This window comes from Vipera berus, assembly GCF_964194415.1.
Source record: "Vipera berus genome assembly, chromosome: 1".
NCBI classification, from domain to species: Eukaryota; Metazoa; Chordata; class Lepidosauria; order Squamata; family Viperidae; genus Vipera; species Vipera berus.
In genome coordinates, this window is record NC_138202.1 from 88,871,198 (window position 1) to 88,889,219 (window position 18,022).

The window sequence follows — 18,022 nt, forward strand, 5'->3', positions numbered from 1 at the left end:
TTAACGGAGCAAAATTCACTCTTACCATTTCGCCCCAGCTGCAGCCTTTTATCTCTACAAGATTTTGTCCGATGCTATTGTGAATATGGTGAGTGGGCTTTTATTTTTCATCCTTCTTTTCTTTTTGGAGCCTCGGACAGGGAGAAAACGGTATTTTACTTTTGAATCTTGCCGATGGTTCCGTATTGTTGTGGGGTTAAAAATAGTTAAATTAATAGTTAAATTAAGGCTTGGAAAAATGTACTTGGTCGGGAGTCAGCGTGTAATGCTATGAGTACTGTCCAGGGTCCTGAAAACCAATATTCCTCTGAAGATGTTCTTGTTATGTAGGAGCGTCGTTTAGTATCTGCTACTTTCTGGACCTGCATTTGCTGACTGTGTGAGTTTCTTTGGAGGGAGGGGTCGATTCAAAAGTGGGAAGAATGTGTCTTCTGCCTTTACATTCGCTTTTCAGAAGAAAAAAAAATTTCTACAGCAAAAATGTTTCTGAGGAAAATGTTATAGAGCTGCAATGATTTATGTGTAGACTAAAATTGTCTACTGGGGTGGACAATATAAAGTACACATTGGAGAATGTGGTTAAATTTTTATAATTCTACATATGCAATCCTCTTCTTACCCAGGTTGAGATTCTCGGAATACCTACTGGAAAATTAATCGCATTAAATTACAGTCTGTTTGGAGTAGCGGGATGTGAGAAAATATAATTTAGGATTGTTATGTTTCTTGTACTCCTCCCCCATCGGTAGAAGTATGGAGGGGAGGTCAAGGTTGGGAATATTTAGAAACCAGTATTATTGAATTTATCTATATGTCGCTAGCTGCATATAGGGTAGTTCGGTTTTATCTTTCCCTCCCCCCCTCTAGCTCAAAGCTAGTATGGACTGTTGAAGACAGAAAGGAAATGAGGCGTAAAATTAAAGATATTTTTTCCCCTACAATGGTGCAAGGAGAGGGGAACATCTTTCAGTCGTGACGAGAAAATAAAGAAGGTTTGCAAGGAGAGAGCTGGGGGCGATGCTGTCTCCTACGCTGGAAATGTGGGTCTGCAGGGGAACAAACGACTTTAGGTTAGAGTGTGAAATGGAATCTGCCGCAGCGTCTCCCTGATGCCTTAAGCAGCGCAACCTTCAGACGAATTCTTAACGTTCAAGAAACCTCCTTCGAGGAACAGAGCCGAAGGAGGGCAGCCGTTCATTTCTTCTTTCTCATTGTCTCTCTACTCTTGCAGGATTACGCCTATCCCAAGGAGATGAGCGAGCAGCTGGTTCAGAGCCCTGACGTGGTCGCACCTGGGCCACTGGAGACGGCAAGGATCCACAGAAACAGTCCCGAAACCGAACAGCCGCAGAACTTCCAATCCCAAGTCCCGCCTCAGCTGGCCAAAGTGGCCACGGCTCTCTCAGGCGACAGCCACCCTTTGCCCTCCGACGAAGGGCAACCCAACGAGATCGAGCGCACCGAAGTTGGGATCTGCAAAGTCGCCTCGGCACAAGGCATACCCCCAGCCGACAAAGATCCCCCCGATCCTTGCACGCTCAAGAATGCCCCCTGCGCAGGGAATGCCGCACAAGCTAACATTGCCCCTTGCAAAATCGTCCCCTTGCAAAGCGCTGTTGGGCCGGCTAACCAAAGTCTTGGTAAGAGCCTGCTGGAGCCAAACAATATCAAGGCCGGCTGGGTGAATATGAGCCAGAGCACCGTGGTGTTGGGCACAGATGGAATCGCATCTGTTCTGCCTGGCGCCGTCACTGAGGTGAGTGGGTTCCCCCCCCCCCATCCCATGTACGCTGCTGCGTCTCTTTCAGAATTCTAGGGCTCCTTACTCGCGGAAGGGCCCTGACGCCGCAAAAATCATCTCTCCCGGCATTCTTAAATCATTGAAACCGGCCGGCCGTTTAACTCCAGAAGAGCTTGTCTTACCATCATTGCCAAACTGTCCTGCGTTCTGGGACTTAGGCCAACCTTTCCCAATTCGAGACAGGCTGGTTTAAAACAGTTCAAAATTGAGATAGGCGAGGAGCGACCCTGAAAAAGAAAATCAAGGCGAGCTTCTTCCGTGCCTCTTCCAATGCAAGAAGGGAAAAGGCAGCGGGCGTTGCTGTTCGGTGAAAAGGCCAAAATCTTCGTAAGGTAGCCCGTAAAAGACGTTTCAGGTGGTGTATTTTATGCCCATAATAGCCACATAAACTAGATTGGGAGGAGGCGGCTGGCTCAAAGTCACCCTGTAGGGTTCAAGGTTAAGGGGTGGCTTGAACTTGAGAGCTCTGGCTTCATACTGCGGGCGAAGCCATCAGGTGAGTTGCTAAACTCGGTTAAAAGTGGGAACAAGCGATTATAGAGTAGCGCCTTCGGAGAAATTAACTCCAAGAAGTGTTTGCCCTGCCGCCTTCAGTGTGTCCAGGATTACGCTGTTTTTCTTGCAAAGCTGCCGGTAAAACCAAGAGAAAGCCAGGTCGGGCAGATCACCCTTTGGGATTCTGCCTGCCTGCCTGGCCCCTGACCGGAGCACAATCGGAAAAACTACCCAACCAAAGAGCCTACGGGGACCAACCCGCCTCCTGAAGCCCCAGTGGGCCAAGCTGGGCGATCAATCACTTCAGCTCAAGACAGTTTAATCGTTACTCGGAGTCAGTCAGCGCGCAAGGCTCCAGCGCTGCGGCGGGCTGTAGAAATAGGGCTCCGGGCCGCCACTGCGGAGCACCTGATCCCTCCTCGGAACAGCGGGAGCTCCGGCGCGTAGGAAGCAAAAGCGCTGCGGAAGGCGTTCCGCTCAAACCTTCTCACGTCGGAACCTCCTCCATTGGCTGGGAGTGATGGAGGTTGTAGTCCGATCCCTCTGGAGAGCATTGCCCTTAAGAAAGAGAAAATCTCCATTTACCCCAAAGGATTACTTCTTCTGGTCTTTGCAGAGAACTGGTCGTGGGGATTTTCTCCTTCCGGCCTTCGGGAGTAAGTTAAGTGGAAAGGCATAAGTTTTGAACAGAGGTTTTTTTTTGGGGGGGCCCCCTAGTATTTAGGGGCGGCTCTGATTTTTGCAGGGAGAAAGCCAAGTGCCTGGAAGGCGATGAAGATAGCATTCGTAGAGATTCAATCCCTTCCCGAAGTGCAGTTCATCTCTAGCCAGACTAAGGTTAGGTGCTATTCGTGGACAAATCAGGACACTGATGGTCTGCAAGATAGATACAGGCTCAGAAAGCATAGGATAAGTGAAACTCTTTTCTCCAGGAGGAATATTTTCTTTCAGTAAATATCTGGGAAGGAAGTATAACCCTCTCCCCTGGCTTCTCCCAGTGCTAGTCGGCTATTTTCTTCTCATGATTGAGAGGAGGAGAAATGTCTTCCCTGGTTGTTTTCTCATTTCGGGATCTTAGCAAACAAGGCAGATTCTCTGCTGCTCACCTGGTTGTTATCGAATGGGAACATGCCCTTCAGTTAATAGAGGTTACTGATTCAACCTCCAGCATGAAGTTCTAAGATTAAAAGCATCATTCTCAAAAATGAGGCTCTCAAGAACCTTAACTAAGAGGACTCTAAATCAGTGAAGGAAAACCAGAAAGGAATGTGCACGTTTCCGTTGAATTAGGGGGAAATCTCCCGGGGTCATACCATATTTACAAACTGCAGAGAGCCAGCAGGCAAAGTGCCTTGTTTGGAAGTCAATGAGTGTAATTCCTGCAGGGTTTTCCCCAATATGGGTTGCAGCTTGAACCCCTGCTGCCTATCAAAAGCACCCTGGAAAACTGCCAAGCTATTCTTCCTGCTTCCCCCCCCCTGCCAGTTTAAAGTCTATCTTTTGAGAATCCAATATGCCCAACTCCTGACCCTTCCTGTATGCAGGATTTATGTTTCAGAGCCAGGTTCTCTTGAAGTGTACAGCAAATATGATTTAGTTTACCTCCTCTTGATTTACTTAAACCGGAGGACAAGCCATTGGTCCTGTGCACAGGCACTAAAAACAGAAGCTGAGCAGACACTGAGCAGAATTATGCCAAGAACCCACCAACCTACTTACGGTTTTATATACCCTATAAAGGCCAGGGAGTTGGTTAAAAGAACATTTATGCCCATTCAGTTCTATGCTTTTCTTTTTCGAAGGGAGACTCTTATGGGGATGTCAAACTGAGGCTGTGCTGGCTAGTGGGCTTCAACAAGCTTACAGCCAGATACAAAATGTAGCCCAAAACATCAGGATATAGGCATTCAATATAGTGTGGTGTTCGGCAATCTGCATCAACCTGCCAGAATCTTTCATTCTTTGAGCATGGCCAAACCATGATTTATACCCAAGTCTCCACAATTTTAGCAAAAAGGATGACAGCCAACTCTTCAGAATGCTTGGCTCCACTCTTTTCCAACATATTTATCTCTGTGTCAATTGTCAGAACACCAGAACACACTAGGCTGATCGATTCATAATCCAGAAAGATGTGCCAAGCTAAACAAGGTTAGTTCAGTCCAATTAATCACAAGTTAGTTTGTGAATGCAGCCATTCAATAAGAGATATTTATGTCACTTGAGAAGGATTTCAGATAGCTGTTTCTTGAGTGGATGTAATTGTAGTAGTTGTTTGTTGTTGTTGTTATTATTATTATTATTATTATTATTATTATTATTATTATTATTATTATTATTATTATTATTATTATTATCTCTCTGCAGCTGGAGGAAGATGAAGGAGATGAAAATAAAGCCCGGGGCAATTGGTCTAGCAAGCTGGACTTCATCCTCTCCATGGTGGGTTATGCAGTAGGGCTGGGCAATGTCTGGAGGTTCCCGTACCTGGCCTTTAAGAATGGGGGAGGTATGGATTTTCCACTCTTTTTACCTCGTGCAGCTCAAAATGGGATAACCCTCAAAGTCAGTTGAATCTAAACTGGTGGGAGGATTGGCTTGAAACCAAACTCATTGATTTCACTATTTTTTATTATTTTTTTAGATTGGGCTCACAGTCAGCAAACTAATGGGAAAGCTTGGGAGGGGGTCCGGAACAGGGAAAAACAGGATTGGCCATTTCCTCTAGGAATTTATAGCGTCATTCAACAAAGGGGCAATGTCTCAGCAATGAAGAAGGGTTGATAGTCCCTTCTTGACACTATAAGGTTGGATGACACTATAAAGGTAGGTAAAGGAAACTCCCGATGAGGTCAGGACCTGTCTTGGAATTCCCAGCAGTTGTCCAACCAAAATCCACTCAGTAGCCAAAGTCCACTCAGTGCTGCCATCCAGTCAGGCAGGTGGGGCTCCAATAACCTTAGAGGAAGACTCACAAACTTTGTCCCTCTCCCTCTGAGTACTGCTTTGGAGCAACCAAGGCAGCAAATAGACCCATGTCTTTCCATTGTAATTATAGCCATCACGTACTAATTGGTTTTAAAATGTAAATATTTAAATTTACAATCAGTGAAATGCAGACGAGATGGCCTTGGTGTCCTATGGTTTAATCAAAATTGCTGAAGGGTGAGCAACAAAGAGGAGAAATGCCCTTGCGGTTTCTCCAGTACAGAAGTGGAGTTTCTAATTCACATTGCAAACATGGAATATAAATGTATCATCTTTCTTACCAGGGATAAACTCTACAAGGAGAAGAAAAAAAAATAGATTATAAGGACTTCTCACTCCCATCCTTTGGGTGTGAGGAGCTGATGATGGAGGCTGGTTCTCACTTTGATATGATCAGCAAAAATCCCTTAGGCTCCTTAACCCTTTCCCATTCTGCAGTGTGTTCATTTTGATTTTTTTTTTTAAATGCACTAATTTCATTCCTCACTGAAGGGGACAGGGCTTAAGTAAAGAATGAACCAATATAAATTCTGCTAAACTTAATGAGTTTAACGGATAACAGAAGTAGAAGTGTTGAAGATTATGGATTAGAAACAGCTATTTTTAGTCTAAAAACATAAAGGATTACTTATTTATGTAAATATGATGTCCATTCCCATTAGAACAAATTACACCTTCCTATGGATACAGAAAACTCTTGGTTACCAGAGGTTGCCTGACTTTTTGCAATCCAGATTTGGTAGCCTTATATCCGTGTCAGTGCTATTTACATACTAGGCAATGCATATACTGTGATAGAAGTAGTTTTTATAAATTATAGCTTTAAATAGTTTTGGAGCATGAACACAAAAGTTTCAGATTTCCTTGAAAGAAAACAATGCATTTTTTCCTGCCGAATGTTGGGTTGCTTTTCCTGTTTTCTACAGAAAAATGTTAATAAATAGGTTACATAGGATAATTTGGAAATTATGTGGGGGGGGGAAAACCCTGAACAGTGCAATTTTGCACATATATAGCAAGGAATAAATCCCACTGAACGTGTGAGCACCGTAGTAATTCTTTTTTACAATTTCCAGCCATTATTAAAGGCTGTCCGGCTTCATTTCTATTATGAACAGAGCAACTGAGAAAGTGAAAATAATACGGTATAGCTTGGCATTAAACCTGAAAAACCTACGTCCAAGGTGCTGTAGCGTAGAATATGCCTTGGGAACCGATTTCTAATTTAATGGGACCGGTGGAAAATCATAGGCGAAAAACCAGTTGGCACAGTAGTAGACGTCAAGAAGTGAATTCGTTTCCCCCCCCCTCCCTTTAACTTTTGTTTCGCGGGGATTGACGCCAATGTGCACGGAGCGGGGGCCTAGACTCAGGGACTCGCGAACGCAGTTGCGAACTTCGCTTCCTTTCGAATTCAAGGCTCAGCCTGGCTCACCGAGTTTGCAAAAAGCAAACAAACAACAACAACAACAAAAAAAACCCCCACAATCCCGAATGACCACGAACGTGCAAACTTTTCGTTGATCTTTGCCACTGCGGCCTGAGTTTAGGTTCAAAGTCCGAGTCTCAGGGTATACTATACGCCGCAGCCTCCAGACGAATCGGCTGTTTTGGCCATGAGGAAAGCGAAGTCCCTCTCTCTGCCTAACCCAGGGGTAGGCAACCTCGGCTCTTTTATGACTCATGGACTTCAACTCCCAGAATTCCTGAGTCAGCTACGCTGACTCAGGAATTCTGGGAGTTGAAGTCCATGAGTCATAAAAGAGCCGAGGTTGCCTACCCCTGGCCTAACCCATAAGGCCAAAGAGAGTGGATCGCTTAAAAGAGCTTAAAAGAGTCGAGTGTGCGCAAAAATCTGCGCGCCGGAGCGGGAGCCGATGAAGCCGCGGTGCTCCTCTGCCTGTCCCGCTCCTCTCGCCGAGAAGCGCCGTATTGCCAGCAAGCCGGTCGCTTTGAAAGCGAAGGTTAGGGCGGCGCTGCTTTCGGTCCCTTTGGCTTCGCTTTGTTTGATTCTGCCTAAACCGGTCCCCGGCTCTCCTGCCGTCACACTCCAGGTAGCTCCGAGGCGCAGTTGTAGGTGATGATGAGAGAAATGATTAGCCCTAATTGAATTAGCCGCGCCACCTGCAGCAAGGCTGGCGGCCATGGCGGCAAGCCACGTCTTCCTTGTTGAACGCAGCCTCGAAAGAAACCCATTCCATACCCTTAGGCCAGGGGTAGGCCACCTCGGCTCTTTTAGGACTCATGGACTTCAACTCCCAGAATTCCTGAGTCAGCTATGCTATGCTGACTCAGGAATTCTGGGAGTTGAAGTCCATGAGGCATAAAAGAGCCGAGGTTGCCTACCCCTGGCCTAGGGGAAGAAAAAAAAAGCGGATTGTGGGGAGTGGCTGATTTAGAGAAGGTCGTGTCGAGAAGGGTGGGGTACTATTAGGAAGTCATCCCCGTGAAGTTTTTTTCCAAGCATATCCCGTGAGAATGGGGTCTTCACTCTTTAGTTGGGGGATGAAGCCCATTTGTGATTGTGCTAAAGATGCCTTGAGTTGGGTTGGGTGGCAGATCCATGTAGTTTCCTTGGCAAGAGACCTGAAATGGTTGGCTACAGCTTCTCCTGGGAGGTTTATTTTTGGGGGCTTTGCTATCTAGCTCAGTGTTTCTCAACCTTGGAGGCTTGAAGATGTCAGGATTTCAACTCCATGTTCAAGTTGCCAAAGTTGAGAAGCCCAGAGCTAGCTTATGGTCTTGTAATCTCTTGGTGGTCTCCCATCCAAATACCAAGAAGGCCTGACCTTGCTTTGTTTGGAGTTTAGACACACTTGACCAGCAGTTGCTTCTTTGTGATACTGCTGTTCAGCAAGCTGCCAATGGTGTTTAGCCATTGTTGAAGGTTGTCATTCTTGGCTACAAGTCCAGTAAAATCAAACGGTTAAACCACCTGGCTAGAAACCAGGAGACTGTGAGTTCTAGTCCTGCCTTAGACATAAAAGCTGGCTGGGTGTCTTTGGGCCAGTCACTCTCTCTCGGCCCAATTCGGTTCACAGGCCTGTTTTTATGTGGAAAATAGGAGGAGGACTAGATATATTTTGCCACCATATTTAATAAAGGGATTAAAGTTTTTTTCTTGAAATTAATTTTCTTTCAGAATAGAAATTGTTAGAATTAGTCTCATGACTGGCTTTCAGTTACGTGAAATTACTAAAGTTTGGCCCTTTTTGTGAATGCAAGTTATACTGGAGTCAGAGTATATTAATGTGCCCATTTCCCCCTTGATCATATAATCTCAGTTTATTTTGCTGCAGAATCAGCCTGCATTTTAGTATTATGCTGACCATTCATATTCCAGGAAAATAATCAGATTTTATTGCTTTATCCAACACTAAAACATGGTGTGTAAACACTTTCCCTCTATCTTTTAGTGGGAATATGATCATATGATCAACCCTTTCTTGATCTGTCGTTGATAGAGTCCTCTGGAAAGTATACAGAAATAAATGCTATAAGCCAGTCCATATTTTCAAAATGAGGATGCTATGTAGAAAAAATGGACCTACTTATGCTAATAATGTACTAAAGCGAGACCCTTTGTAATTTCTCAGTTCAGTTAGAAATATGGACTGGTTTAATCTTACAATAGGATAATTTTGTTCTCTATAGATTAATGTTGCTGACCTGTAGGGGGAAGAATTGTGCATATAGGTTTGTTCCTTGATACCTTGCCCCATCTATACATGCTGAATCAACTGCCCTCATTTTGCCTAAAAGTCAAGTTGGCCTAGTGGAAAATAAAACTTATATTGTGGATGAAAAAAACAAACTCTGGATCGTATGTTATGCTAATCCATAATGTAACATATTGAGCAAACCTAATCATTGTAGTTTGTAAACCTTGTTTTGTTTAGTGATTGGGCTTGTGCTAGGCACCGAGTCGCAAGCTAATCTACCACCTTTTAGTTTAACATGTATGAAATCAACCTATGTATTTAATTTTCTGGGATAATACAGTATGTGAAACTCTTAATTGAATTAATTGAACAAACCATGAACAAATTAACCATGGCTAGGCATGTTGTTTAAAGCCAGATTTAGTCATTAATAAAATCCAGATTTAATGCTATTTAAAGTAAACCTATTAACTAATAGAATATTGATTAATGACAGCCAGATAAAATCCCATTGATGCCTGTTGTTCTGATTCCCAAAGAATTTTGTCCTTTTTTGATCAATATACAGTCCTTGTTGCCCCACCCCCAACTGGGTAGGAATGTAAATTTCTTAGGCTTCCTCATCTTGACATCTTTTAACTGAACTGGTAGATGGCAATTGGAATTGGAATTCCACCTAGTTCCAGGGTATGAATTTGGCAAAATTTATTAAAGGTGAAATACCTTAATTCAGCAAAAATTTCATGAGATGAAACACCTTCCATAAACTTGTAAAACAGCAACAAGAAATGAGGATGGGTTGTTTTCTGTGTTTAAGATTTCTCTCACGTGGTCCTTTTTCCTGTTAGGTGCATTTCTTATTCCCTATTTGACAATGTTGGCTCTGGCTGGAATTCCTATCTTTCTCTTGGAAGTTTCTCTGGGACAATTTGCTAGTCAGGGACCTGTGTCTGTTTGGAAAGCCATCCCTGCCTTACAAGGTAAGCTTTTGAAACCCGGATTACTTCCTGCACTTTTTGTAGAAATTGGGAAACGGTGGATTAACTTCAGTTTAACCAAGAGACAGGAAATGATTTTGACCTCTGGGTGGCGCTGTGAGAGAGCAGCGGGTGATGCTTTGCAGTCTTATTTTGACCTTGAATGGACCTTGCCTTGACTGATCTGGTAATAATGCAGCACCTCTCCTCCCTTTAGTGAACCATCACTGCATTTCACAGCAGGCGAGTGTAGCTGCAGCATTCTGATTGAATCCAGCACATGTGATACCGCAGTGTAGTACTTGCCATGCTTTTAAAAAAAACCCATGCGAACCATGTTAATCATATTTATATAGGGAGGATAGAAGATGCACAGCAAGATTCAAGGGTGCATGCTTTGATGGTATTAAAAATGTAAATGCAACGTAGCTAATGTATTCCTCCCGATTTACTTAATGGCAATTTGATGCAAGCTAGAATCAAACATGTATTTCCTTTGAGCATAACTCAGTGAGTCAATTTGGGATTAAAAATAAAATAGGATGGGACTGCATGTTGACTTCTCTCTGACAAAAGGCTCTAAAATAATTTTGTCTTCAGTAGACAAAATACAGTTAGTTGCATAGGAGTAGTTGATTTCCTCATGATCTTTTGGTTCCAAGAATGTAAAATGAGATAGAACCATATCTCTCTTATTTTCTTTTTTTTTTCAGGTTGTGGCATTGCAATGCTGATTATCTCTGTCCTAATAGCCATATATTATAATATTATATTGTGCTATACACTTTTCTACCTTTTTTCATCCTTTGTACCTGTGTTACCTTGGGCTTCCTGTAATAATCTGTGGAATACACCTGATTGTAGAGATAAAAACAAACTTTTGTTAGGTAAGTTGGCGCATGCTTTTCTTTTATATGTTTGAAGCTTACTTTCCTGTTAGGCTACTGATCTGTACTCTACCTGTAACAAGCTAAAGCATATTCAGACATCTGTTACTATAAATTAGCAATTCTGTCGACTCCACACAAAACCTGTCCTTACTGAAACGTTCCTAAGATAAATACAAATGTTCTTGTCCTAAGCTAGGCATGAAAGCTGACTGGGAGACTCTGGGCGAGTCATACTCTATCAGCCCAATCCACCTCACAGGGTTGTTGTGGGGAAAATAGGATGAGGAAGGAGTAGAAAGGTATGTTCTCTGCCTTAAGTTATTTATAAAAATAATAAAGGGAGGGGGGATTTTTTTTTAAAAAAACCAAATAAATAAATAAATCGGGCCCCATGAAAAGTTGGTCGAAATTTTCCTCAGAGATGCAGTCAAAAGTAATCTATTTCTATCAAACCGAATGAGAAGATTTGAAATGCAACAACAATACAGGAAGACAAAGAACCATTTTGACTAGCAGCAACTTTGGCTAGGAATATGAGTTGAGGCAACCAGCAGGTCTTCACAACAGTGTCACGTTAGTGTCACTTTGACTGATCAGTACCTTCCCCCACCTATTATTGAGTGATCAATGACTTCCCTTACCTATTATCTTCTCAATATATTTTTAATAGAGACCCCCCAAATTCTAAACTATATTTACGGTAAGCGTTACAGAATTTATTAAGGTTTTATTGCAAGCCTGTATCATGTAGTGATTAAGATATCAGGCTAGAAACTGGGAGACTGTGAGCTCTAGTCCCTCCTTAGGCACAAAGCCAGATGGGTGACCTTGGCCCAGTGACTTTCTCACAGATCTAGGAAGGAGGCAATGTCAAACCCCTTCTGAAAAACTTTACCAAGAAAACTGCAGGGACATGTCCAGGCAGGCTATGAGAGTTGGACATGATTGAAGGGAAGAAAAAAAAGAAAAGAAAAAGATATTTGCATGAATGAGTGGAAAGAAAAAAAAAGTGGTAGAATTACTTAGAGCATCCCATAAACCAATAATTTGCTTTGCTAATTTTTGCAAAATTCAGAAAAAAAGAGGAAAATAACAGCTTTTGCCCATTCTACAACCGTACAAACTGGAAATCATATTAGATATGTAATAAGAGGAAGCACAGTTCATTCGTACATCCCTTCCTGCTATTTTTCCAACTAGAACTCATTGTCTTTATATCTTAAAACAATTTTAGTATCAGAAAAATAAGCAGAATTATTGAATTCTTGTATATTTCATTGCTTGTGTAAAAACAACTCTTGAAACTCCTCAATTTTCTGTTTTCATGGAAAGATTATTCTGTCTTCTGCTGCAAAAAGGTTGCTCCCTCTGCTGACTTGAATTATTTAGTGCAGGCAAATTATCAGCTCAAATAAACTAAGCTGTATTAAAACAAAAACAAAAACAAAAAAAACCCAGCTTGCTGCAGTGCAGCAAACGTGACCTTATATGTCACTCAGAAATCTTGCTCATGCTCGGATACGGTCAAAACAAGCCAAGTCCAATCCATCTTACACATGCTTTGTTATATATCCTGTACATGCTTTACTATTATGCACCTTTTAGGACTATCATCAAAGAGACAACAGTAATAAATTTGCTGAACAAATTTATATAGCCACCCAATTCACAAATAGGTGGCTTACAAAACTTTAAAAAAATCCACCATATAATAAAACCCATTAAAAAAAACTCCCATCCCACCTCCTCATGGTAGCAACAGTCACTGGAGCGCCATCTACATTTGTGGTCCCCAGGCCCACTGATAAAGCCACATTTTTAGGGCTTTTCAGAAAAAGCAGCAGGGTGGGGGCCGATCATATCTCGGAGGGAATGATGTTCCATAAAGAAGGGGATAGCATTGAGAAGATCCTTTTTTGTGGTCATATCACATGACAATCCCTAATCAATGGGACCGATAACATGACTTGACTTCCCACTCTGATGGGTCGAGTGGATGTGATAGTGGAGGTTCTTCATTTAACCTGGTTCCATAAATACAAATATTTTGTGTGTAATATTTACTAGGCAGTAAATCTCATTGCACTGAATGGGAAATTCTCCCAAAAAGATTATACATAGCATTCCATTGTTTTACAGATTTTCGGTGACTGAGAACCAGTGCAATAATTTTATGCGCTACTGAATCTTACAAATATACATTCAACAGCATCTTCAATAAATTTATTTCAAATTTCAATTAATATAATTTTTCTGATTTGGAATTTTGGTAGCATCAATAATCCCTTTACCAAAATTTGGATGAAGTTGGAATTATATCTCAATTTTGAAAAGCCACACTCTTTGTTCAGATCTCTATTGTCAATGTCAGATATTTCCTGTACATAAGAAGGCATAGCGTTAGTTGCACAGAAACTGATTTTACTCGTTGAAATATATATAACACTACCATTAGAAATACATAGACATGTGAAAAGTACACATAAGTACGCTGCATTGAACATTTTGATTTTTTAACATATTTCAACATACAGATATTTGATCTTCACTTCAAACATATTGATAGATATAGCAAATAGCATGTTACAGTTACAGTTTTAGTCTATTTATAATGTAAATGTGCGGACAAGTATACCTCTACATTTATCACTATCTCAAATGCTTCAAATTAAAATCAGGTGCACCAATTAGATGCAAATGATTAGAAGATGATTAGAGAGAAACTGGCTGGTTTAATTTCAGAGTCAATTTGGTAAGATTTTCTCTGTGTTGTTGAAGTGTGGGGCATCACCGTGTCTAGGTTGAAAGAGCTCTCTGAGGCCTTAAGAAAGAAAATTATAGATACCCATGACTCTGGAAAGGGTTTTAAAATAATTGCCAAACAATTGGACATCAATCATGCCACTGTCCAGAAGATCAACTAAAAATGGAGAACATTTCAAACAATGTCCAGCAAGTTCAGCCAGGGTGTCCCACCAAGTTCAGCCCAAGAACAGAATGTAAAATTCTGAAAGAAGTCTCTAAGAAACTCAGAATGTCATCACTTACCATGACTCTAGAAAGAAGCAACATGTATTAGATCTATACAGGTGGCATGCCAAGAGGACAACTTTGCTGTCCAAAAAGAATATCGGGGCAAGACTGAAGCTTACTCATGAGGACCTAGGTAAAGATCAGGGTTCCTGGAATAATGTGCAGTGAACAAATGAGGCAAAGATAGAATTCTTTAGCCACAGTAGCAGAATAATACATGTTTGGTGAAATGCCAAAATAGCATTTCTACAGAAGAACTTGACACCAACTATAAAGCAATGGTGGTGGAAATGTTACGGGTTGGAGCTGCTCTTTGCTGCATCTGGGCTTGTGCAATTCACCAACATAGCATCTACTATGAATTTTCCATAGTACCAGAAAATTATTATTATTATTATTATTATTATTATTATTATTATTATTATTATTATTATTATTATTATTATTATTATTATTATTATTATTATTTATTGAATTTTTATACCGCCCTTCTCCCGAAGGACTCAGGGCGGTGAACAGGGCATATAAATAGAAATACAAAAGTTAAAAAAAGGATTAAATAATTGCCCAATTAAAACAATCAGAATATAAAACCCATTAAAACCCTAACGTTCCCCCATCAGGCCAGGCCAGCTTGTTCGAATAAATGGGTCTTTAACCCGCGCCGGAAGGAGCGAAGATCTGGTGCCATCCGGAACTCAACTGGCAGTTGGTTCCATAAAGCCGGGGCGCCCAGAGAGAAGGCCCTCCCCCTGGGGGCCACCAGCCGGCATTCTCTGACTGGAGGCACCCTGAGGAGGCCCTCTCTGTGGGAATGCACAGGGCGGAGGGGAGTCGACGCCGGCAGCAGGTGGTCCCCGAGGTATTCCGGACCCATGCCATGTAAGGACTTAAAAACCATCACCAAGACCTTGAACCTCACCCGGAAGACAACTGGTAGCCAATGCAGCTCGCGGAGCAAAGGTGTAACATGGGAGTACCGGGAAACTCCCAAGACAACTCTCGTGGCCGCATTCTGTACCAGTTGGAGCCTCCGAGTGGTCTTCAAGGGAAGCCCCATGTAAAGAGCATTGCAGTAGTCCAGACGAGAGGTCACGAGCGCATGAGTGACCGTACACAGGGCATCCTGTGATTGAGGATTATGTAAAAATATCTGTCAGAAAATTGAAGCTGAACTGAAAAGTGGGATTGCAACATGACAACGGCCCTAGACATTTCAGTAAATCACCAAGGAATGGATTAAAAAGAATTTTGGAATCGCCAAATCAAAGCCTGATTTAAATCCCATTGAGATGCTATGGGGTGATTTGAGGGTTTTCTTGTGCATGCCGGAAACTCTTCATGCAGAGAAAATATTCTGCATGGAGGAATGGAAAAAAAAATCCTATCAGTCTATGGCAAAGACTGGTGACAGCTCTGAGAAACATCTACTTGAGGTTATTTCTGCATTAGAGCCAAGTGTGTACTTATTTTTTACACATGAAGAAATAGCATATCTGTTAGTTTTTGGCTGAATACTTGTTTGCAAAGTAATTGTCATAGTTTTTTTTTGTTCAATTACATCACCTTTATCTTTACCTACTATCGGAATGAAGGTAAAGTATTGATATATTCATGTATGTTAAAAAAGAAAAAGAAATACTTTACAAGGGGTGTGATTACTTTTTCAAATGCTTTCTTTATTCTTTATATTCTTTATTGGCCAAGTATGATTGGACACACAAGGAATTTGTCTCTGGTGCATAAGCTCTCAGTGTATAAAGTAATATAATTATAAGGTACTAATAGGAGGAGGTAATAGGAAAGATGAGAAGGATGGAGCAGTGGGCTAATGCCTCCTTAAGTAACACCAGCTGCCTGCAATTAGTGCAGGTTCGCATCCCACCAGGCTCAAGGTTGACTCAGCCTTCCATCCTTCCGAGGTAGGTAAAATGAGGACCCAGATTGTTGGGGGCAATAAGCTGACTTTGTAATAATGCCGCTTGGGTGTGTGTGAAAGCCCTAATAAGCAGGCATATACATAGAATGAAGGCTACTGCTAAGCTTGTAAGCCGCCCTGAGTCTTCGGAGAAGGGCGGGATATAAATGGAAATAAAATAAATAAATAAAATAAAAAATAAATAATAGTAATACAGCCCTACTACATGGGTAAATATCCTTAGCTATAAGACAGTGCTGTGGGAATTAGGTGTTTAGCAGAAGGATGGCATGTGGGGAAAAAAGCTGTCTAGTTGTTTTGGCATGCAATGCTCTATATTGCTATCCCAAGGTGAAGAATTGAAACAGTTTATGATCAGGATATTATACAGGGTCTGTAGATATTTTCTCAGCCATCTTTCTGGCTTGTGCACTATACAGGTCTCAATGAAAGTCGGGCTGGTTGTAATATAAATAAAAATATGCTGCTTAGAAAATGAGAAGCAGGTATTTATATAGGACTATAACATGAGATGTTATATGTATATAACATTTATATATATATAAAGAACAGTGGAAGGATAGCATACAATTATTCTCCCCTCTGCTGGTAGCTCAAGATATAACACCAAAAATTATTTATAGGTCATTTGTAAAAAAAGTCTGAGCTTTGTAATGTTAATAACAATTACATGCCAGCATTTGAAAATAGTGTGCATATAAACATCTGACTTCACAACAATGTCATAGCAGCTTTTTGCATGTATAGTTTTTTCCTGGTAATTACCTAATAATTTTAACTAATTAATAGTTTTGCCCCTTTCATTAAAAAAGGTTAAATGTGCCAAGTTACGGTATTATATGGCCCACAAATATAACTGTTTTGATAATTTTGTTGATTGGAGCATTTTTGCAGTTGCAACATTTCGTGGCATGTAGTACATTGACTTAAGTTGAAATTCTGCAATTATTAATGTACAGGAGCCCTGCCACTTGATAAATGAAAAAATTATTTTAAAAAACAGAATGAAGAGAGCATGTGTACTGTATTATGTTTTTATAAGGGTTCATATGTGCTGTCAAATATATGGCTATGATTTATTTATAGTTAATAGGTTTTCATATGTTAAAGTTAAACTAAGAATATATGACTATTGTCTTGAATATTGATTATTCATATTATAAAGGTTTTAAGGTATTGATATTATTTACTTAAAGTTAATGGAAGCCTTGTTGTTGTTCATAAACTGTCTCTGTATTGAAAAAAAGTTGGAGGTCACTTTTTATATATATTTATTTTATGTATTTTTTGTTACCTTTCAAGTTTTCTCTTTTACTCCCTCCCCCTTTCCCCCTTATTTTAGTTTATATTTTATTGCTTTTTTGAAACTTAAGAAAATTATATCTATTTAATTTATTAAATTTCTATGTCACTCACCTCATTGATATATCAACTCCCGACAGCTTTTATAAAGGGGTTTAACTGTGCTGTTTTAAATCAACTATACTGATTTAAAACACTTTACTTTCTCTTATGAGGCTACTAAATTTTAATTTTTCATTATTTTTATGCAAAGAAACAAACTATATACAGTAAACTGTTTTATTAAGTGCAGGGTACAATAATCATTTTTGAACCTGATTGGTGCTTAATGAAACACAGGTTGCTTATATCTGAACATTGGATTTATTGATTATGTTCGTACAGTAATGAATTTTGCAAATTGTTTTCAGTTTAGATGATGTTATTCAAAACTATAAATAAAATTACAACAAGATAAACGTATTTAAAATAAACATTAAAAACATTACTCAAACTGTAGGCATTTACCCCAAAATATGGGCAATATTAACTTCCAGAAAAGCAGTAGGCGTGAGCTTAAATGGACTTCAGAATATGGTAGAGGACAGGAAGGCCTGGAGGAACGTTGTCCATGGGGTCGCGATGGGTCGGACACAACTTTGCAACCAACAACAACAACTTCCAGAAACCATGCAAAACAACTTTGTTTTGATAGCTTTACTAAAAAATGACTAAGTTAATGCTAAACTAACCTCTGGGGGAAACTATTTCACAGGGTAGGTAGGTTAGGTCTGCAGAATCGGGTCAAAATATTTAAGACAGTTGTTGTGATCATGAGACTGTATTTGTAAACAAATAAGGTCGTCCTTGACGTACAACCATTAGTTTAGCAAAAGTTTGCAATAACAACAGAACTGAAATAAGTGACTTAGGGTCTTCACAGTTACAACTGTCAT

At 40.7% G+C, this 18,022-nt stretch overlaps 1 protein-coding gene across 1 annotated transcript in view; it reads left to right on the top strand.

Moving 5' to 3' along the window:
- The window catches only part of SLC6A5 (solute carrier family 6 member 5), a gene marked incomplete at its 5' end in the record, with an annotated part of 81,659 nt that overhangs the window by 13,321 nt on the left and 50,316 nt on the right, over positions 1-18,022 (top strand). Inside the window, 5 exons of the mRNA XM_081328331.1 lie at positions 39-88; positions 1,232-1,756; positions 4,667-4,805; positions 9,795-9,926; positions 10,637-10,810. Coding sequence (XP_081184457.1) covers positions 39-88; positions 1,232-1,756; positions 4,667-4,805; positions 9,795-9,926; positions 10,637-10,810 — 1,020 coding nt within the window. The remainder of the gene's footprint in view (positions 1-38; positions 89-1,231; positions 1,757-4,666; positions 4,806-9,794; positions 9,927-10,636; positions 10,811-18,022) is intronic.